Here is a 24346-nt window from a genome sequence, read left to right on the forward strand (position 1 = left end):
GTGATTCCAACTATATGACATTTTGGAAAAAGCAAAACTATGGAGACAGTAAAAAGATTAGTGATTGTCAGGGGTTGGGGGCAGCAAGGATGAACAAGCAGAGCACAGAGGATTTTTAGGGCAGTGAAACTATGTTGTATGACATTATATTAGTGGATACATGTCATTTTCATGAATGTCATGTCAAAACCCATAGAATGTACAACACCGAAAATAAATCCTAATGTAAGCTATGAATTTTGGGTGATGACGTATCAGTGTACGTTCATCAATTGTAACAAATGTACCACTCTGGTGCAGGATGTTGATAGTGGGGTGAGGCTGTAGCTATGTGAGTTCAGAAAGTATGTGGGAAATCTCTATATTTTCTGGTCAATTTTGTTGTGAATCTATAACTGTTCTAAAAAATAAAAGTCTATTAAAAAAAAGAAAAAGAAAAAATGTATATCATGCCATAATGTTAGAGTGTTTAAAAATACAATATAAATAATATACAATGAGAGCATAACTATGTAAAAAACGTTCAGGGTATACATACAGATAGTATCCTGTTAACATAAGGTTTTTTTAGGTGGTAGAATTAGGCATTATTTTTCCTTCCATTTATTAGTATTTACCATAATGAGCATGTAAACTACTAAAATCAGATTTTTAAAGGGTTCTTTCCTATACCTGAAGACTAAAATTAATTCATATATTTAATCTGAATCAAATAAATTGTAGAATACGTCAAACAAGTTGAACTCCAGTAGTTTTACATTTGAGGACTTTGGTAATTTTGTTGAAACAGTTATCAAAATAAGTCTCCACAGATGTACGTAATGAATACAAATCCTCACTGTAAGTCAGAATAGTTTTTTAACTTTCCTCTGACATTCATTATTTAAACACTATCTTTTTTTAATATTACTTATTGACGTGCTATCTGTCATTCACTGTTTTTAAAAATCCTACAGGCCCTAATATCTACTAATTATTAGTTTATCATGCATTTTCACTTACACAGTACTTGAGATCAGAGATGTTTACATTGACTCCAGTTGATCTCTTTAGGTTCTCATCATGTGACACTACAACTTCTTCATCTTTTGTGATATGGCAGTCCAATTCCAACATATCAGTTCCAACTGTAACTGCACTGAAGAAATACAAAGAAGAATAATGACATTCTGAAACATAAGTAAACATTTAGGTTACATACATTAGATGAAAAAGTTCAGAGTTACAAATCTAAATAGTAGAAAATCCCATAATACTAAAATTTCTCCTCAAGACTGTTATCTATTATGAATAATTGATATAAAAATATTCTAACTGAACTTAGAATAAGACTCATGTTGCCTCCTTTCCATAACTAGCAATCCTTAATTCTGGCAACCCAGTATAAAGGAAAGAACACTGGACCAGAAGTTGAGATTTGGGCGCCAGGTCCTGCTTTGCTATGAACTTGCTGGGCAACTTTGGGTGAGTAACTGCCCCTCTCTGAACCCACATTTCCACATCTGTAAAATGAAATTGTAAAGAAAAAGAAAAGGATGCCCACTTTTGCCACTTAAATTCTGCATAGGATTATAAGTTCTAGAAGGGCAAATGAATAAGAAAAAGAAAAAGCATCCAAATTGGAAAAGAAGTAAAATTATCTCTATTTGCAGATGACATAATCTTATATGTAGAAATAAAGGTTCCATATACACCACTGTCAGAACTAATAAACAAACTCAGTAAAGTTCTGGAATACAAAACAAACATACGAAAATCAGTTTTATTTCTATACACTAATAATGAAAATCTGAAAAGGAAATCATGAAATAATTCCATTTACAATTGAATCAAAAAGAATACAAACTTAGGAATTAACTAAAGAGGTGAAAGACTTGTACAATGAAAACTACAAAACATTGTTGAAAGAAATTAAAGATATAAATAAATGGAAAGACACCCCATGTTCATGGATTGGAACACTTAATATTGTTAATATGTAAATACTACATTGATCTACAGGTTTAATGCAACTTGTATCAAAATCCCAATGATGTTTTTTGAAGAATTAGAAAATCCATCCTAAAATTCATATGGAATCTCAAGGAACCTTGAATAGCCAAAACAATCCTGAAAAAGAGTAAGAAAGTTGGAAGACTCACACTTCCTAATTTCAAACTTACTACAAAGCTACAGTAATCAAAACAATGTGGTACTGGCATAAAGACAACATATAGACCAATAGAAGAGAGAGTCCAGAAGTAAACCTGCACACATATGGCCAAATGGTTTTTGACAAGGATGCAAAGACCATTAATTTGAGAAAGGGCAGTCCTTTCAACAAATGGTATTGGGAAAACTGGATATTCACATGTGAAAGAATGAATTTGAATTCTTACCTAAAACCATATCCAAAAATAAACTCAAAATGGATCAAAGATCTAACCAAAAGAACTCAAATGAAAAAATCTCAGAAGAAAACATACACAAAAAGCTTCATGACATTGGATTTGGCAATGATTTCTTGGATATGAGAGCAAAAGCACAGACTAAAAAGGCAAAACCCATAGAATGGGAAAATGTATTTGTAAATCACCTGATAAAGAATTAACATCCACAATACATAAAGAACTCCTAAAATGCAATGACAACAAGACAATCAGACTAAAAAATGAATAGACATTTTGCAAAGAAGATGTGCAGCACACATGAAAAGATGCTCAACAGCATTAATCATTAGAGAAATGTAAGCAAAACCACAATGAGATATTTCACTCTCATTCAAATGGCTATTATAAAAAAGAAAGAAAGAAAAGAGGGAAGGAAGGAAGGGAGGAAAAGAAAAACAAAAAAACAAGTATTGGGATTTCCCTGGTGTTCCAGTGGTTAAAAATCTGCCTTCCAATGCAGGGGACGCGGGTTCGATCCCTGGTCGGGGAACTAAGATCCCACATGCTGCAGGGCATCCAAGCCCACGTGCTGCAACTACTGAGCCCACGAGCTCTGGAGCCCACGCGCCACAACTACTGAGCCTGTGTGCCACAACTACAGAGAAGCCCACGTGCCACAAGGAAGAGACCATGCACCGCAATGAAAGATCCCACCTGCCACAACTAAGACCCAATGCAGCCAAAAATAAATAAATAAATAAACATTAAAAAAACAAAAACAAATACTGGCCAAGATGTGAGGAAATTGGAACCCTTATACATTGTTGGTGGGAATGTAAAATGGTGCCGCCACTATGGAAAACAGTATGGCAGTTCCTAAAAAAAACTGAACATAGGTTTACCATATGATACAGTAATTCCACTCTGGTTATATATAGAAAAGAATTGAAAGCAGGGACTTAAAGAGATATTGTATACCCATGTTCATAGAAGCATTATTCATAATAGCTGAAAGTAGAAACAACCAATGTCCATCAATTGATGAATGGATAAACAAAATGTGGCATATACATACAATGAAATAGTATTCAGTCTTAAGAAAGAAAGGAAATTCTGATATATACGACAATATGGATGAACCTTGTAGACATTATGGTAGGTGAAAACAAAAACAAAAGTACCAATATTTGTGATTCTACTTATACAAGGTACCTAGAACAGTTTAATTAACAGAGACAAAGTATAATGGTGGTTACCAGGGCTGTGGGACAGGGAGGTTGGGTAGTTATTATTTAATGGGTACAGAGTTTTAGTATGAGATGATTAAAAAGTTCTGGAGATGAAAGGTACAAACTTCTAGTTATAAGATAAATAAGTACTAAGGATGTAATGTACATGATGACTATAGCTAACTGTTGTTATGATACATAGGAAAATTGTTAAGAGGATAAATCCTAAGAGTTCTTTTCACAGGAGAATTTTTTTCCTTTATTCTTTTTATTGTATCCTTATGAGGGGATGGATATTAGCTGAACCTACTCTGGTAGTCATTTCACAATATATGTAAATTAAACCATCATGCTGTATGCCTTACTCTTATACAGTGATGTATGTCAATTATTTCTCAATAAAACTGAAAAAAAATAAAAGGTAAAAAAAAAGTTGTAGAGATGTATAGTAGGCTGCATAACAATGTGACGTACATAATGCCACTGTACTGCACACTTACAAATGGTTAAAATGGCAAATTTTATGTTATGCAAATTTTACCATGATAAAACAAAAATTAAAAAATTTTAAATTTAACAATTTAAAAATTGTTTAAAAAAAGAAAAACATTGAAAAGATAATCTCTAAGGTTCCTCTCACCACTAAGATCTTTCGACTTTTGGAGAGGGTATACCACAGTGGTTAAGAGCACAAATACTGAAAAAAAAAAGGTAAATATGTGAGGTGAGGGATGTGTATTCACAATGTATACACACATTATCATTTATCACATTATACACTTTAAATATATTATAATGTTGTCAATTATACCTCAATAAAGCTGAAAAAAAAAAAAAAAGAAGCACAGACATTGGAGCCTACATTCAAATCCTGCCTCTGCCACTTACTTGGGCAAGTTCTTTACGCTTGTTTCCTTATTTGCAAAACAGTGATGATAATATTAGTTCTATTCACCTCCTCCCCACCTTGCACCTACACTCCAAGCAGCCCCATGCTCTCTAAATACTTCCTCTGTCTGAAATGTCTTTCACAGAAAAACAATATAATTGTTTTCTCACTTCACAAATGAGAATTTCCAAGTGGCGAATAAACGTACGAACAAGTTCAACATCAAAATGCAACAGGGAGGAAGGACTTCCTTGGTGGTGCAGTGGTTAAGTGGTCCTGCCAATGCAATGGACATGGGTTTGAGCCCTGGTCCAGGAAGATCCCACATGCCTCGGAGCAACTAAGCCAGTGCGCCACAACTACTGAGCCTGCGCTCTAGAGCCTGTGAGCCACAACTACTGAAGCCTGGACGCCCTAGAGCCCGTGCTCCACAACAAGAGAAGCCACCACAATGAGAAGCCCACGCACCGCAATGAAGAGTAGCCCCCACTCATCCTAACAAGAGAAAGCCCACGCGCAGCAACGAAGACACAATGCAGCCAAAAAAAAAAAAATTCAACAGGGAAATGGATATTAAAACTACAAGACAGCACTATACACCATCAGAATGCCTAAAATTAAAAGAACTGACAGTAAGTCAGCAAGACAGTGGAGCACATGGAACTCTCATATATTGCTGGTGGGAGTGTAAGTTGGTACAATCCTTTGAAAAGTATAAATATCCACCTACCCTATGACACAGCAATTCAACTTCTGCTAAGTATATACCTGAGAGAGATGAATGCATTTGACCATTAAAAAACATGTACAAGATTATTTCACACATCATGGATGAATCTTACAGATATAAATTGAAAGAAAGAAAAGGCAGAGACAAAAGTGTAAATACGGTAGGATGATATTTATGTTATCAGGAACAGACAAAATCAATCTATTGTAATACAAACTAAAATAATGGTTATCTAGGGGAAAGGAGTACAGGCTGGGACAGGTCACAGAGGTGCCTTCAGGGGTGCTAGAAACGTTGTATATGTTTATCTGGGTGGTGGTCACAAAGGTGTATACATATATTAAAATTCTTTGGGCTGTGCACTTAAGATTTGTGCATATTACTGAATGTATATTATACATACTACAACAGCAGTTTTTTTAAAAAGTCTTTCTTCTTCCCGTTATCTGATAACTCTTATTCATCTTTCAGGTGTAAGCTTAAAAACTACCACTTCAGGATACCTTCCCTAAATCCCCTGACCCCAGGCTGGATTTTGTAGCCTATCTACCAGTTATTTGCCAAATTGCCAGGACTTCCTGTAGCACCTGTGTTTACTGTGTCAGAGTACTTACCACACTGTTTTGAATACATCTACTTATCTTCCCCTACTTGCCCAATTAGACAGGTGCTCTTTGACGAAAGGGTTCGTGGACTATGGCTTGTTTACTATTGTAAACAAGTGTCTACACGTGGGCTGCGCACATTAGGTACTCCATAAGTATTTTTTTTTTACTTTTTAAAATATTTTTTAATTATTATTTTTGGCTGCGTCAGGTCTTCGCTGAGGCATGTGGGATCTTTTTTTTTTTTTTTTGCAGCGCACGGGCTCTTCATTGCAGCACGTGGGCTTCTCTCTAGTTGTGGCATGCAGGTTTTCTCTCTGGTTGTCGTGCACAGGCTCCAGAGCACGTGGGCTCTGTAGTTTGTGGCATGTGGCTCTCTAGTTGAGGCACGCAGGCTCAGTAGTTGTGGCGCGAGGGCTTACTTGCCCCGCAGCATGTGGGATCTTAGTTCCCCGACCAGGGATCAAACCCACATCCCCTGCATTGGAAGGCAGATTTCTTAACCACTGTTCCACCAGGGAAGTCCCACATATTTGTTAAATATTGAATTAATGAATGAAAAGAGATAGCTCTCTGTATATGTAAAATGCTTACACAGCACTTTATGTTTGTTTTTTTGTTGTTGTTTTTGTTTTTTGGCTGCGCCACATGCAGGATCTTAGTTCCCTGACCAGGGATCAAACCCATGCCCTCTGCAGTGCAAGAGCGGAGTCTTAACCACTGGACCTCCAGGGAAGTCCCTTGTTTGTTTGTTTGTTTTTGTAAGCATTTTATGTATCAATTACCACCAGTGACATTTCAAAATGAAAAAAAAAGTAAACATGGGTGCAGCAGGGAGAGAGTTTTAGAAAGAAACTTTTACTTTTTTAAAATTCAGGAATGGAAAGAATAGGAGCTGGGGTGAGCAGAGTGAGAAAGCAGGAATGAGAAAATGTAAAAGTAGATAAATTACAGTTTGTGTAATACATTCCTATACATTCAAATTGTTTCCTATAAGGTGGAAACAATTTGAAATGGAAATGACTTCATATAAGGTCGTGTCTCTACAACTAGATACTAAATTCCTAGTGAGGAAGGTATCTGTCTGTTCCATATTTTCCAATGTTCACGATGTTGGGCATATTGCAGGTATTCACACATTTCTAAATGAGCAGAGGGACTTCCCTGGTGGTGCAGTGGCTAAGAATCCACCTGCCAGTGCAGGGGACATGGGTTCGAGCCCTGGTCCAGGAAGATCCCACATGCCACGGAGCAACTAAGCCTGTGCGCCACAACGACTGAGCCTGCACTCCAGAGCCCACGAGCCACGACTACTGAAGCCTGTGCACCTAGAGCCCGTGCTCTGCAACAAGAGAAGCCACTGCAATGAGAAGCCCGTGAACCACAATGAAGAGTAGCCCCCGCTCGCTGCAACTAGAGAAAGCCCGCGTGCAGCAAAGAAGACCCAATGCAGCCAAAAATAAATTAATTAATTTAAAATAATAAAAATAAATGAGCAGAATGAAGCCATATTTTGGTTATCAATGTCTATGAACATTCTAAATTTTATTTATTTTTTTTTTTTGCGGTACGCGGGCCTCTCACTGCTGTGGCCTCTCCCGCTGCGGAGCACAGGCTCCGGACGTGCAGGCCCAGCAGCCATGGCTCACAGGCCCAGCCGCTCCACGGCACGCGTGATCCTCCTGGACCGGGGCACGAACCCGTGTCCCCTGCGTCGGCAGGCGGGCTCCCAACCACTGCGCCATCAGGGAAGCCCAACATTTTAAATTTTAATTATCATCCAGCTAGCACCTAAATGTTCATCAATGATAATCCATAGCCATAGTAAGTACCATACTTCAAAGAATCAAGTATTCAGTTTATGCAATGAAGTTGTTATTCCAACAATGGAATGTCATTGTTGAATCTAAACGAAAAAAAAAAAAGTAGGTATGGTATGATCCCATTGATAAAGTGTCTGTGTGTGTGTGTATATATATATATATATATATATATACATATATATATATATATATATATATTTATATATGGGTCTGACAAAATTTACCTTTGGAGCCAACCACTTCAGAATTTTCTCATACTTGGTCTCTTCTGATGATCCAAGCCCATCAGAATCCCACCCCAAAAGATGCAATGGCCACCTGCTGCCTTGTGCCAAAGGCTCATACTACTCCTCTACTGCTCCTTAAACAATCTTCCCTTTCAGTGTTCTGATTATCACCAGTTGTTAGAGGAAAACAAACAAACTTGGCTCCTTAATGTAATTCTTACTAAGATGCGAATAATTGTTAACTGTACATGTCCTCTTCTAAAGGACGTCCCCCTTTAAAAGAGATTGTTTGCCAATTGTGTGTTTGCTAGAACCACAAATGTGTAAAAATAAAATCCAAAAATAGGCAAATAAGGACTTCCCTGGTGGCCCAGTGGGTAAGACTCCGTGCTCCCAATGCAAGGGGCCCGGGTTCGGGCTTCCCTGGTGGCACAGTGGTTGAGAGTCCGCCTGCCGATGCAGGGGACACGGGTTCGTGCCCCGGTCCAGGAAGATCCCACATGCCGCGGAGCGGCTGGGCCTGTGAGCCATGGCCGCTGAGCCTGCGGGTCTGGAGCCTGTGCTCCGCAACGGGAGAGGCCACAACAGTGAGAGGCCCGCGTACTGCAAAAAAAAAAAGGGGGGGAGGGCCAGGTTCGATTCCCGGTCAGGGAACTAGATCCCACATGCCTGCTGCAACTAAGAGTCTGCATGCCACAACTAAGACCCAGCACAGCCAAAATAAATAATAAATAAATAAATATAAAATGTTAAAAAGAACCCACAAATAGGCAAATAAAAATAGGTTTTAGGTTGATAGAACTATTTTTCTGTATTTTAAAATTTCCTTGAATATTGTTAAACTGTGTTTAGTTTTTTTTTTTTTAAAGAATAAAAAATGTAGACACTGTAAGCGACATACAGAGCCAGCAAACAGTTTTAAAATAAAATTTTAACATTCTTTATATAGCTAAAAAATAAAAATAAAAATTGGTACTGTTGGTACTGCTGATTTTTGGTCACATACATGTCTTTCTTTTATTTTTGTTTTGGTTTTGTATGAGTGTGTAAAGGAGGGTAAGAGCAGGGGTTATCTATATTTTCCTGTATTTAAAAAAAATTATACATATTACCTAAAATCTTTCTAAGTATGAAGTTTGCCTTTAGCTGAAATGTTGTATATTTTTAGAAATGTTTAGGAATTATAAAATTTTTTTTTCTATTTATTGTATGTTTATCTCTTATTAACAAGCTAATAAGTAAAAATTTAGAACAATAGTAAGTGTATCTAGGACAATTTATAAATTATTCTAATAAAATTATCTCAAATTTGATACACAAATAGCTAGAACAGAGCAAGAAAACTTTTTTTTTATCACTTTGGCCTTCAAAATTTTCCATAAATAACAATATGCATCTACTTCAATTGAAACACGAAGCATAGTATAGTTGCATTTCTGATAAGCTGATGACAAACACAGAAAAAAGCTAGGGAACCAAGGCTTCAACATTTTCAGAAAAAGAAATAAAAACTCTAGCTCTAAAAGAAGAAGTGAAATTACTTCAAACTTCACAAAAACAATGCATCATAACTTAAAACAGACTCTATGTTAAAGAATTTATTTGAATCTCATTTATTCCTCAAAACATTGAGGTTGTATTATTATTCCCATTTCAGAGATGAGATAATTAGTAGTGTATTAATTAGACATTCTAAAGAATTTTATCATGAGAATCAGGTCACTGATTAATTACTCTGACTGTCTGCCAACTTATACTTGCAGCTATTGCTAATACAATTTGTTTCTTTCTCTAAGCATTCGTGGTAATACCACAGGGATCAAATTGTCCTATGGGTATTTACAAAGGCAGCCTGGTTTAATAACCTAGTTTTATTAGCTCTTAAGAACCAGATTTTACATACTCAGGGGCTTAGTGACTCTGTGTGTGTGTGTGTGTGTGTGTGTGTGTGTGTATCTTTGTAGTACAATTCCTTAGTTTTTTGTTCCATGTTTATTATGAACGGGATTCTGTCTCTGTCTTCTGTTAAAATTCTGCTTTTTTTTTATTGGAGTTTACTTGCTTCACAATATTGTGTTACTTTATACTGTACAGCAAAGTGAATCAGCTATACGTATACATATGTCCCCTCTTTTTTGGATTTGCTTCCCATTTAGGTCACCACAGAGCACTGAGTAGAGTTCCCTGTGCTATACAGTAGGTTCTCATTAGTTATCTATTTTATACATAGTATCAATAGTGTATATATGTCAATCCCAATCTTCCAATTTATCCTACCACCCAATATACTGCTTTGTTCTTGAGTGCCGCATTCCATATATCATTCAGTAAGTGATTAGTGAGAACCTATTAGCACCAGAGCTAAATGTTAGGGATTGAGAAATCAATAAGGAAAGATTCTGGCTCCCAAGGAATCCCAGAAGAGCCACATTCATAACTTAAGGTGTCTGTGAAATTATTTTATAAAGCACATTAAAGAACTTTTATAAATTGTGAGATGTAACTATTTCTCTGTGTCAGTACTAATTATTTCTTTAGCCCTACTATAATGTAATGAACATATAATGAATTAATTTTCCATGCATTCTTAAGGTCCTTCCAATTTTCTAGATGTATCTTGTCCACATACCATCACATCTTAACCTCAAACATTTCACATTTTAAAAATAGCTTCTTCCTCTCCACCAAATGATAGCTCTTCTAATCCTGGTATCTTTTCAATTTTCTGGTTAATCTTAACTAGGCTTCCCACACCAACTATTTATACTTTCTCTAACATCATCTTCACCTCCATGTCATAATATACATGCTTTGTGAAGTATATGTCTAACCATATATATAAATAAGATCTAAGTTTTAGCTGCTCATTGTATTTTTTACCATCTCTTCTTCAACTATATATCCTTTCAAGTATATACCATAATTAAGCACAGTGTCTGTCTTTTGTTAATTATGTATTATAACTCTTTATCTTTTTAGTATACAGTACCTTAAAAATAGTATGCTTAAACAATTTTTTCTTGTTGTTCATGAAGTAGGCATATTAAAAAAAAACTTTCTAAGTGTCCTAGCAGTTAAATAGAATATTTATAAATGAAAACAAAGTACAATTTAAAAAACTACTTATTGAAAGTAAGAGCACTGATGCATAAGACAAAACAAAACAAAAAACAAAATCATCACCACCACCAACAATAACAACAAAATTTAAGTTTAAAATTAAAGCCTATTTGATTTAGGTTTTCTATAAATTTCAAAGTCAATTAGCAAACAGCCTTACAAATAAATATATCTAATAAACACTAATAATAACATACGGAAGAGTTGCCAGAAAAACCTCCAAAAAACTAGAGTTTTAGAAAGCTACCACATGATAGAGAAGACTGTAGTACTCTTCAATAGTTACTGCTTGACCAAAACAATATAAAAACAAACTGCTTGAAGACGGGAAATGAAATTTTGTATCTAGCAAGTAAAAACCATCTAAATTATTCTTTGAATATCAAAAAATTTTTCAGAGGATCAAAGTCTTCAAAGATAAAAAACATTTAGGTACCATCCTTAGAAATAATGTATTATACAAATGTACCATCCTTAGAAATAGTTTAATTTCATAAATAAGGGTGTTTGGTAAAGATTTAGCAAAAAAAAATATGGAGAAAAACTTACAAAATAATATACTTTTACATAAAGGAATGCTAAAATCCACTCAAAGTTATGAGCAGTTTTTCCCCAAGTAATATATATTACTACATCACAGGCAACAAATATTGGATAAATGATAGTGAATGAGGGTGTGCATGGGTATGCATATGTGTGTGTATATCACAGTGAAATTGTTCACATAAAGTTAAATATATTTTGCTATAGGAGCTAGCTACATAATCTCAGTAGAGAAGATAACAAAGTAATTTAAATTAAATTATTCTGTTTCACAGTCAGTGACAGGAGGAAAGATTTTGCATTTTAGAGCTGTAAGAGACTTGAGATTACAGTCAAAAGCATCGTATTATAGAACAAAAAGAGTAAGCAATGACAAATATAGGAGGATAGGATTTAGACGAAACTAGACTATGGAAAAGCAGTACCTTGGGACCTGATAACAGGAAAAATAATGTCTAAAGTGTCTTTGAATGATGAGAAGCAGAACAAAAACTTAAGCCAAATTATCCTGATTTATTGGCCCCAACTATATACATAAAATGGCTCAAAAATTACATAAGAAAATATTTTTCTTACTAAATATGGATAGTAATGTTTTTCATGGGAGTTAACTTATCACATTTCCCGTCTTATTTTTCAGGGAACAGAAAACAGTGTTCGCACCATTACCAGAGACTGATGATAATCATTCACTCTAAGACAAAGAACAAGGTATCAATCAGCTTTCATTCCTGTGTCTCCTGCTGCTTCTCTGTGAGGTGCTCTAAAAGACATCTATATGAAATGTGAATAATCTAAAAATTGAAAAAAATTTTTACCTTATTTTAAAAAATATGATCAACACTCCTAAGGCTTCAAAGAAGAAAGACCAGATGACAGCTTGACCTGATCTGTGGAAGAATTACTGAGTAGACACATAATCCTACTCATAACAGCCAATGTAACAGTGTTTTCATTTTCTCCTTTTCTCTTTCTCTCTGAGGCTAATTAGCATTACACACAGTATGTGCCTTGTTACAAATGTCTTCTTTCAGCTTTGGAACTATAGTATCTTTTGATTACCCAAAACTCTGATCTAGTTTTTCAGTTATGCAGAAGCCAAACACTCTTTGTAACACTTCAGACTAACTAAAAAAAAAAAAAAAAGCCATTTTAATAAAATAGAAACAACTACCACAAGTGGATGCTACATATGTACTATCCTCACTTGGTGAATCATCATCACTTTAAAGATAAACTGTAAAAGAAAAGAATACCTTTTTATATACTTACTGCTGAAAGGCTGCCATTGTATTCTCCAAATTTTCTCCAGCACCTGTGAAAACATTAAATTGAAGCTAATTTGAACATTTTATTTTTCCAGAAATTCACCTAAAAAAGATACATCAAATGAATCATGATGTTTATATATTATGTAGACATTACAAGTGTTTTAAAGAATGTAGTGGTATTTTGAATTGTTTTTAGCTGCACCAAGAAGAATCAAAGATCAAACACAGCCACAGCAACACAGGAGGGTTACAAGAACCTAAACATGATTTTTAAGCTATAATAGAAAAGACAGAGGAGGACTTGCACATATACACCTCCTCAGAGTTAAAGTGTCTCTCCTCTGGGTCCCCACGGTCTCTCATGCATCTCTCTACTAAGGCATTTATCATATTTATAGCATAAAGTGTTTACCCATCTCTTTCCTCCCTTTCCCATTAACTACTTAAAAGAAGTGACTGTTTTAATCATCTTGGCTGAGGGTAGTATAGTGTAGTAGTTGAGGGTGGGGCTCTGGAGTTAGGATCTCTGCTCTCAAGTCTGTTTGATACTTGTCTCACCTTTCTATGGCTGAGCTTCCCTATCTATAAGAATGAGGAGGGACTTCCCTGGTGGTCCAGTGGCTAAGACTCCATACTTCCAATGCAGGGGGCCTGGGTTCAACCCCTGGTCAGGGAACTAGATCCTACATGCATGCCACAACTAAGAGCTAACATGATGCAACTAAGACCTGGAGCAGCCTAAATAAATATTTTTTAAAAAAAACAAAAGAGAAGAAAAACCCAAACGAACTTTTTGGCCAACCCAATAACTAATGGAATGCACAGGAAAAATACTTTGGAAATACTTTTCTAAATACTTGGAAAAACAGACAATAGCCAACCCAATAATTAATGGAATGCACAGGAAAAATACTTTGGAAATACTTTTCTAAATACTTGGAAAAACAGACAATAGCCAACCCAATAATTAATGGAATGCACAGGAAAAATACTTTGGAAATGCTTTTCTAAATACTTGGAAAAAGAGACAATTTCTTTATTTTTTTAAATAAATAAATTTATTTATTTATTTATTTATTTATTTATGGCTGTGTTGGGTCTTCGTTTCTGTGCCCAGGCTTTCTCCAGTTGCAGTGAGCGGGGTCTACTCTTCATCACGGTGCGCGGGCTTCTCATTGTTGTGGCTTCTCTTGTTATGGAGCACAGGCTCTAGAAACGCAGGCTCAGTAGTTGTTGCTCACGGGCTTAATTGCTCCACTGCATGTGGGATCCCCCAGACCAGGGCTCGAACCCCTGTCCCCTGCATTGGCAGGCAGACTCTCAGTCACTGCGCCCCCAGGGAAGCCCGACAATTTCTTCTTAACAAAAGAGGCAATTCAAGTTTAAGGTGCTGTTCAAATAATAGAATTAAAATGTCTTACATACAATAACATCTGAACATATTTGCAAGAGTATTAAAGTTTTGTTCTTTTATATTGTTAGATTGTATTTTTATGGCAACCTAATTAATAATCAATAGAAACACAAGGTATGAAGAAATGAATATATTAACCTAATGTTCTAAAAATTCCATCAGTTTAGCAGAGAGAAAGGGATACCTATGTGAAACAAGCTACTCTGGGGACTTCCCTGGTGGTCCAGTGGGTAAAACTCCGCACTCCCAATGCAGGGGGCCCAGATTTGATTCCTGGTCAGGGAACTAGATCCTGCATGCATGCTGCAACTAAGAGTCCACATGCTGCAACTATGAAGTCCACATGCTACAACTAAGAAGTTTGTATGCTGCAACTAAAGATCCCACGTGCCGCAACTAAGAGCTGGTGGAGCCTAAATAAATAAATAAATATATATTTTTAAAAGCTACTACTTTGACTTTAGGTTCACTTTAATTACTAGAGTTAATGCACAATAGAAAACAGATGAAGCAAATATGGAGATTAAAGTTTTTTCAAAAGTAAGTGCTCTTTTGACATTAAATGACTTTTAAAAGTCCAGTCAGTGCTTGTTTTAGTCAAAAACTAAGGAAATACGTTATCAACAGGTCATCAATATTCAAGAACAAAGCACTCTAGAATACTACCAAAAAGAAAAGAGTGCTAAAATGGTTACTTGTAGATTAGGTTAAACTACTGACTGTTGTACCAAAAAGCAAGAAAGTTAACAGGACACAGAAGACAGTTTGAAGGAGCTCTCGCTGGCCAAACCTGAGACAATGTTTGCATCAAAATAATGATAGTAACAAACTTTAAACCATTAAACAAAATAGGATATTCTGAATCCATTTTAATAAATAGACCAAAAGTTTGATACGGAATGGAGTGTTTATGTGGTTTCAAAGTACTTTCCTACAAAAATACTTACTAACTACAAAGAGAAAAAGAGTAACTTCACAACGGAAAAGTCTGGCAGACACCACTTTCACCAAGTAATCAAAGTCAACATCATTAGCTCCTTCAAGCTGACCTCTGTGTCCTTTTAATTTCCTTGCTTTTTGGTACAATGAACAATCCGTTTGGGAATTCCCTGGCAGTCCAGTGGTTAAGACTCTGTGTTTTCACTGCTGAGGGCACGGAACTAAGATCTTACAAGCCGCATGCAGTGGGGGAGAAAAATTCACTTCTCAACTCCTCTGTGAAGCACTTTTTTAAAAAATTACTTCAGATTACAATGAGTCTTATTACAGTCAAGAGTTAATGCCTTAAACTAGCAGTTCCTAACCATTTTGGTCTCAGGACTCTTACTGAGTACCTCAAAGAGCTTTTTTTTTAAGCATATTTTTTAAAATTAATTAACTAATTTATTTATTTTTGGCTGCGTTGGGTCTTCGCTGCTGCACGAGGGCTTTGTCTAGATGTGGCAAGCAGGGGCTACTCTTCATTGCGGTGTGCGGGCTTCTCATTGTGGTGGCTTGTCTTGTGGCAGAGCACGGGCTCTAGGCGCGCAGGCTTCGGTAGTTGTGGCGCAGGGGCTTAGTTGCTCTGCAGCATGTGGGATCTTCCCGGACCAGGGCTCGAACCCATGTCCCCTGCACTGGCAGGAGGATTCTTAGCCACTGCACCACCAGGGAAGTCCCTCAAAGAGCTTTTGATTATGTGGGTTATATCCATTAATAATTACATATTAGAAATTGACTTCTAAGTTTTTTTTTAATTATTATTATTATTTTTTTTTGCTGTGTTGGGTCTTCGTTTCTGTGCGAGGGCTTTCTCTAGTTATGGCAAGCGGGGGCCACTCTTCATCGCGGTGCGCGGGCCTCTCACTATCACGGCCTTTCTTGTTGTGGAGCACAGGCTCCAGACGCGCAGGCTCAGTAGTTGTAGCTCACGGGCCCAAGCCGCTCTGCGGCATGTGGGATCCTCCCAGACCAGGGCTCGAACCCGTGTCCCCTGCATCAGCAGGGAGATTCTCAACCACTGCACCACCAGGGAAGCCCTTGACTTCTAAATTTTAAAACTTTGAAAATAACAATAATAAATCCATTGCATGTTAACATAGCATTTTATGAAAAATAACGATCTGACAAAAATATTTGACGCTAAGAGTGGCATTGCTTTACACTTTTGCAAATCTCTTTTTTTTTTTTTTTTGCTGTACGTGGGCCTCTCGCCGCTGTGGCCTCTCCCATTGCAGAGCACAGGCTCCGGACGCGCAGGCTCAGCAGCCATGGCTCACAGGCCCAGCCGCTCCGCGGCATGTGGGATCCTCTCGGACCGGGGCACGAACCCGTGTCCCCTGCATCGGCAGGCGGACCCCCAACCACTGCACCACCAGGGAAGCCCCTGCAAATCTCTTTAATGTCTGGCTTAATAGAAGGCAGCTAGATTCTCGTATCTGCTTCATATGTACATATCAACCTTCACACAGATAGTTGGAAAAGAAAGATTCTTCTGTGATACTGCACCAAATTCAACAAATGGCGGATTCTTAAGTTAGTTGTAATGTGGAATCTGAACCGTATTAATGACCTCTTCATGCTCTACTACATGAAAATCGATTAGCCCATCTTGAACTTTGAATGGATCTTTCACCCATGCATGGTTTTTTGGAAAATACTGATTCACTGAATTATGCTGATCTTCTAAATACTGACACATTTCATTAGACAATATTTTTTAAAAATCACATTTGTTAATACCTGATATCATCAGGAAAATCTTTAAAAATTGGAAAGCTACCAAGCTCACAGTGGATGATACAAGTTTTTCAGAAGTCTAATTTTTGCTTGAAAGCTCAAATTTAATCATTGTCATTGCTTTAATAGAAGGCAGCTAGATTATTTTTCTTCTAATGACAGACTCACTTTATTAATTTTCAAGAACATATCTGCTGAATACTCAAGGCTGAATAACCAGTTCGTCAGTCAGTTTTTTAAGTAAAAATGGTGTTCTGTGGAAAACAATAAAGGCTAATTCAGCTCAGAATTCAAGCAACTGCACAAGTGCTTTTCCTCAAGACAATCATCTTCCTACTTTGGTATGCAGCAAAAGTGATTTTTGTGTACTCCCAATTTTGTCACACAGAATATTAAAACTTATATGTACTCAAGGATTGAACTTTAATAAAATTAATAATTTTTCTAATACATCAAAGATATTCTTAAATGAAACTGCCTTTTTAAAAAAAAATGCGAGTGCATGATGGTGAGGAATACAATGGCTACTAGTACATTTGGTACCAGTATTTTCATTTGTGCTAAAGCAACAGCAGTTTTACCGAGTACTACTTTTGCACCATCAGTGCAAATGTCAACAAGGTGAAAAAGGTAAGTAATGTCTTATGAAAATAATTTTGACCTTGTAGACCCATGAAAGGTCTTGGGGACTCCCAGGAGTCCACAGACCACACTTTGAAAACCACTGTCTTAAATAATCAATGTTCAGGGCTTCCCTGTTGGCTCAGTGGTTAACAATCCGCCTGCCAATGCAGGGGACATGGGTTCGAGCCCTGGTCCGGGAAGATCCCACATGCCGTGGAGCAACTGAACCCGTGTACCACAACTACTGAGCCTGCGCTCTAGAGCCCGCGTGCCGCAACTACTGAAGCCCACGCTCCGCAACAAAAGAAGCCACCACAATGAGAAGCCTGGACAATACAAGGGAGAGTAGCCCCCATTCACCGCAACTAGAGAAAGCCTGCGCACAGCAACTAAGACCCAACGCAGCCAAAAAGAAAATAAATAAATTTTAAAAAATCAATGATCAGAAAAGTCAGAGGAGTGGTCACCTCTGGGGATGGAGGAGGATAGCCTGGGAAGGGAACCAAGGGAATCTTATGGGATTCTAGAAATGTTCTATATCTTGATCTGAGTAAATGACTACCTGGATGTACACATATATTAAAAGGGATATTAAGCTGTACACTTAAGGTTAGTGCTACCACATGTATGCTGTGCCTAAATGTTTGTTCAAAAAGCCTTTATTTCTAAGTCCTATGTTTTTTATATTCCGGTACACCACCTAAACCCAGAGAAGGCTTTTTGAAGGCAAGTATTGAGAGGAACATCTATCCCCAGCTACCTGTTCCCACCTAGTGAAGGAAAATTCCACTCTAGTCCGCAAGGAGGGAAAAGAATGGAAGGAACACTTTTAACCTTTCTTTATTCCCTCATATACTCCTCCCCATGGGAGCAGGAGCGACGTGGAGAAAGAGCTGTCCGTCCATCTGTGACTCAGCCCGTCATGGTCCCCTTAATTTGGAGTGGCCCACCCTCAGAAGGAACAAAATTTCTGCTCAGCGCAGCATGCGGAATCTTAGTTCCCTGAGTCCCTTGCAGTGGAAGCACAGAGTCTTAACCACTGGACTGCCAGGGAAGTCCCATACCTCTGTCTTTCTAATGCATGCATTTTATTTCTAAGTTGGTTCCAAAGTTGGGATGGGAAAGTAAGCCTTCTCAAATTTCAATAGCAAGGGCTTTGTAATACACATGTGTCAGAATATTCCACAAAACAGTGTTCAACAAATATTTATTAAGTTTGAAACAATATGATATTTGTTTCAAAATAATACAGGTGAGAAGAATGGGCAGGAATACAGATGAAACAACATTGGGCGTGAGTTGATAATTGTATCTGAGTGATAGAGTCTTACTACTTTTGTGTATGATTAAAATGTGCCATAATAAAAAGTTCAAAAGATACTTATAGTTGGCTCTTTTTGTTTTGAGGGAAAGGAGTTAGGAAAAATATAAAATAGAGATTCAGAAATCTGAAATAAATTTCCCCACAGTTAATATAATTTTTACTACTAATATTTACATTCAAAGTCTACCTGTTTGTCTTTTATGTCTCCTTTCCATATTAATTTTATTTGTAATTCATTTAAACCTAAGAGCTTAAGCATGCAAACATTATTAAGATCTTTGATCTACTTTATAAGTTTATGAAATTAATAGCCAGTACTAAATAAAATAAAATATTGAAAAGGTGGTCAAGATATTAATAATTAATAGAAGCTAGATACTGTGCTTAGCACTCTATATATTATTTCATTAAAATGCCCACAACCATGGCAAGATTTCTGGCATCTCCGGAAATAAAATTGGGTAAGATCACACAGCCAACAAGGGGAACTGAATTTCGAGCATAAGCAGTATGACTTCAGATACCACCCTTTTTACCACTAACTATGCTGCAGCTTCTATGCTGCCATTCATATATCTCCTTATTTCAGTTTTACAGATAAGTTACTCATATTGGTCCTTATTTCCATATTCTTATACTTGTTTGTAAAGCTTGAAGATAAATCCCACAATGATAATACCCACAAATTACTTGTTAAGATTCATATGGTGAAAGCCAAATTAAACACATCAATAGCATAGAGGGATGATATTCAAAGTGTATATTGATACAGCGGCAGCATTTACCAACTAACCACCATATGTGTGCTCTTTTCAATAAGTGGTTTTTGCTATCTTGTCATACTTTCAACTTTTTCTATAACGATATTTAATTTTCCTAAGTTTGTAATATGTATAATTTTTTTTAAATACAGGGAAATATAGATAACCCCTGCTTTTACCCTCCCTTTACACACTCATACAAAACCAAAACCAAAATACTTCCATTGACACTCTGAGACTCAAACTGATGCCTTAATTTCCTCTTTGAGCAAACAAAGTTTAGGACTCAGAAGGAGCCAGTGTCCATGAGCAATATTTACCCTCAAACTTATCACCTCCGAAATCAATCTGGCAAAATGCCCAGATTGTGGCAATACTTTGCCTTGCAACCAAGGGTGAAAGATTAAAAGGTAAGGTGAGGATTTTATCAGTTGATGATTTTTTTTTTAATTCTTTGGCCACCGAACCCTAATAAATGAATCTCTTTTTTTAAAGCCTGTTGCTTAATTCAATTGGCCCATTGAGATAGCTTAGGGAGTATGAAAAAGTTATTTCCCTGCTATCCTAACTCTAGTTAACTCAGTGGGCATCTGAAATACGTGAATATATGGAATGATTCCAAATGTAGTAAAATACGTACTTAAATACGTACGTACACTTCAGGGGACTGCCCTAGTGGTCCAGTAGCTAAGACTCCACACTCCCAGTGCAGTGCGCCCGGGTTCAATCTCTGGTCAGGGAACTAGATCCCCCATGCCACAACTAAGAGTTCACATGCCACATCTAAAAGATCCCACACACGGCAACGAAGATCCCATGTACGGCAGCTAAGACCTGACAGCCAAATAAATAAATAAAAATAAATATTAAAAAAAAAAGACATACTTCAAAATGTTAACAGAAATTATGTCTGGATTGTGAGTTTTAGGAACTATTTTTTCTTTTTTCATTTCTATATTTCCCAAGTTTTCTACAATGAATATGTACTGATGCAATTGTAAAAATATTAATAAAATTCATAATTTCATAGAGAAATTATAAAAATAGCCTTTGCTCTCGATTTAACCCAAAGGGCACATCTTTGGTCCTATTGGTATTTCATCAATACATTGTAGTTACAAAAAGTGTTCTTTGGTCAAATAGATAAGGAAAGACATGGAAAGTATCTAGCACACAATAGATAATTAGCAGACAGTAAGCTATTATTTTAAGTGTATGTTAGGATCTGTACTAGAGGCTAGAGACACAAGCATTAATAAAATCTAAAATCTGCCCTTGAGGAACTCATAGTCTAATAAGGGAAGCAGATATCCTATTACAATATAATGTAATACAATGTATGCTTTAATGAGGTAAGAACAAAGCAGGCCTACACCACTTAATTTTTAAAACAGAGTATTTTCTACTTTCAAGGACAATCAATCAGTAAAAGGCAAAAGTGTTCATTAAAACTAAAACATTAAGTATAGGGTGATCTCATTTTTTCTCACTCAACTCAAAGTCCTATTGCAAAATACAAATGTGACCCCCTGTATCCATGCTTATATTTCTAAACAATTTTACGGTGTTCAGAGTGCTTTCTGTACACCTAATCCTCATAATAACCCAAAGAGAAGCAAGGTAAATGGTCTCCATTTATAGATAAGGAAACTAAAACCAAGGCTTATTCCCAAGGTTAGCTAGTGATAGGTCCAGAATCTGACTCAGGTGATAGTGCTTTCATAGCAGACATAATATAGTACACATTAAGAGTTTTAAGTTAAAGCAATTCAGATGTATACAGTTTATACATATATAATGATCAATGTTTCAATCTTGGAATGATCATACATCTGGTTTTCATGAAATATCAGGTATCTGCAGTTAGGGCAATAGAGAATTAGCCCAAATGTTAGTGACATGCATGGAAAAGTTTGCACAGATAACACTGATTGCTGTTATCAGTGTCCAAGACAAAATAAAAAGCAAGCAGAAGCTGACTGCTTCCTAGTCTATTATTTTCCAGAAACGTAGTATCTTGAGTTACAAAGTGTTTTTTAGTAAATATATCCTCTATCATCCTGGATTCAACTGTATTATTTGGCATACATACTCAACAAAAGCACATTAAGCACTAACACACAGGAATTTACTACAGTGATTTAGGACTGTAAACGTATTTCAAGCCTACAGAGTTAAGATTATTTCTTCTAAAATAAAATCTAGATCACCCATAACGACCGTTTAGATAGCTTTTTAGAGGACCTAGTTTTGTTTTGGGTTTTTAGTAAGCACACTTTTCTTTTTTTTAAATCAGTAAACACAACTGCAGAAGGTACTGACTATCCCCAGAGTAGGACTACTACCATCGAAAATACTTCTGTGGCAACAACTCAAACACTAAAAGTTGCTTTTTTGGCTGTAGTGGTTGAAGGCACGTTAGTAGTCATATGTCATCCTACAAGTTAACTTTGTATCTATTAAAATACAGGTAAAACAAATAAGAAATAACTTGGCATTTAGCTGGTGATAGATCCCTTAAAACCTTTCACACTTTTCATGAGTAGGAGACTAGCATAACCGTTGAAGTCACTCTTTAGTATTACGTGTAACTGATAAAATTATACAGATTTTACAGAAGCATGCTAATGTACTTCTGTGATATTTAAAAGCTTATTCCTGGGACTTCCCTGGTGGCGCAGTGGTTAAGAATCCGTCTGCTAATGAAGGGGACACGGGTTCGAGCCCTGGTCCGGGAAGATCCCACATGCTGCGGAGCAACTAAGCCTGTGTGCCACAACTACTGAGCCTGCGCTCTAGAGCTCATGCGCCACAACTACTGAGCCCACGTGCCACAACTACTGAAGCCCGCGGTCCGCAACAACAGAAGCCACCGCAGTGAGAACCCCGCACACCGTGACGAAGCGTAGCTCCCCGCTTGCCACAACTAGAGAAAGCCCGCGGGCAGCAACAAAGACCCAACGTAGCCAATAAATAAATTCATTAAATTAAAAAAACCCCAAAACCCCTTATTCCTGGCCAATTCTTGTTAGCAAAGGGGTCATGGTACTAAATCAAATTTTAGACTGTAAACTAGAATTTTACCATTTCAAGTATTAGACTGTAAATTCCAAGCAATTTTAACCTAGTTTAACATTCATCTCTAAAGAACAAGCTAAAATTGACTGAAATAATCCAACCTCACAACATTTTATACATCATGCTTGAAATGAAATAAAGACATTATTGCACAATAATGAAGAGGCAAAGATTTGGCCTGCTGTCTGGGAAATGAGAGGGTTCATCTCCGTTCCTTTTGGCAAGACACTCTTCCAAAAGAAACTTCTTTGTTTCCGTCAAACAATACAGTCCTGTCATTAACTAAATCATCTTTTTGTCTTTGGAAATCCACCGGTCACTGCTGGGGTGCAAGGTGGGGTTGGAAAAAAAAGGTGCGAGGTTTGCAGCCTTGGGAACCAGGACGCTCCAGTTTCTGTCCCAGTCCAGCCCAAGCTATAACTGTGACCTTGGGACGTGTCCGCGGCTCAGGGACTCGGTTTCCCCCTCTTCTCAATTATCATGCTTAGAATGGGGGGATGGAGGGGTGAATTGGGAGCGGTCCCCAGGGACTGCAGATGCCCAGGCTGCACCACGCTCCAGGTTCACGCAGTTCCTCAGCCCTGGAAGCAGTTCGCCCCATCTTCCCACAAGCTCAGCCACTGGCTGTCTCGGAACAAGTCTGTTCCCGGTTCCCCCGTGCGGGGTACCCCGGCTCGGCCCGGTGCTCCCCACTTGTGCCTCACTGCTAGGAAGGTACCTTGCGATCATCCTTCCCTCCTCCGAGAAACCTCCATCTACCCTTCATTCTCACCCTGGTCCTTCCTCCTTCTGAGAACCCCTGACATCGCTGCACGCGAGAGGTCCCCACCTTGGCTCTCTCTCAAGACCCCTTTCCTTCCTTCAGGCGACCTCCCCTCCACACTGCCTTCACCTCCGGGGGAGCCCTCTATCCACACACGCCCATCCTTCCTCAAACTCTCACGTATTTCCACCCGCCTGCCTTTTAAAGCGGAGGACCCTCAGCTCTCGTCGTGGTGGAGCAAGGGCGGGGGAGCCTCCCCCACCTCCGCCACCTGGTTCTGGGGACCCCTCTCACCTCCGCGGTGAGAGATGTGTTTACTGAGGAATCGTTGCTTCTTTCTCTGGTGCAGCAAGGTCGGGTATTTGAGCAACAAGAAGGAAGTCACCAAGTACCCTCCCAGGGTGGAGAGAAGGTAAAAAGCCGCGGTGGACGACATCTCAGCCACCCTGTGGGAAGTCTCCCACCGCCTGGCCCTCTGAACTCCGCTGAGACGGTCGCAACGGCTGCAGCGGCGGCGGCAGCTGCTGAGGAGTCTGCTCGCCCCCAGCCGGTGCCAGCGGTGCACCGCACTTGCCGGCGCCGGCCCAACGCGCAGGCGCAACCGGACTCTGGCAGCCAAGCAACAAAGGGGCTCCGACACGCAGGCGCGCTCAGGCTGCAGGGTAGGAGCCGGCGAAGGTCCCGGAGCCGGCTTTTGTCACCTAGCTTTGTGGTCCGAGTCGCAGCGCAAATTGAGGCGAATGCTTGGAAACCCGCCAGCGCCTTCGCCATCACTCGGACCGAAAAGGCTATTCAAGGATAGCCTTCAGGAGGCCTGACATAATGAGAAAGTTCACATCAAAAAGGTATGATTCCAGG

General features: G+C 38.1%; 1 protein-coding gene across 1 annotated transcript in view; it reads right to left on the reverse strand.

The window, feature by feature from the left end:
• Nucleotides 1-24006, reverse strand: part of GDPD1 (glycerophosphodiester phosphodiesterase domain containing 1) — a 42615-nt gene extending 18609 nt beyond the window's left edge. Inside the window, exons 1-3 of the mRNA XM_060081612.1 lie at nt 23783-24006; nt 12808-12850; nt 1003-1138 (exon numbers count right to left, since the gene is read on the reverse strand). Of these exons, the coding sequence (XP_059937595.1) occupies nt 1003-1138; nt 12808-12850; nt 23783-23924 (321 nt within the window). The 5' untranslated portion in view covers nt 23925-24006. The remainder of the gene's footprint in view (nt 1-1002; nt 1139-12807; nt 12851-23782) is intronic.
• Between the last annotated feature and the right edge of the window lie 340 nt (nt 24007-24346).

This window comes from Mesoplodon densirostris, chromosome 18, assembly GCF_025265405.1.
Source record: "Mesoplodon densirostris isolate mMesDen1 chromosome 18, mMesDen1 primary haplotype, whole genome shotgun sequence".
Lineage (NCBI taxonomy): Eukaryota > Metazoa > Chordata > Mammalia > Artiodactyla > Ziphiidae > Mesoplodon > Mesoplodon densirostris.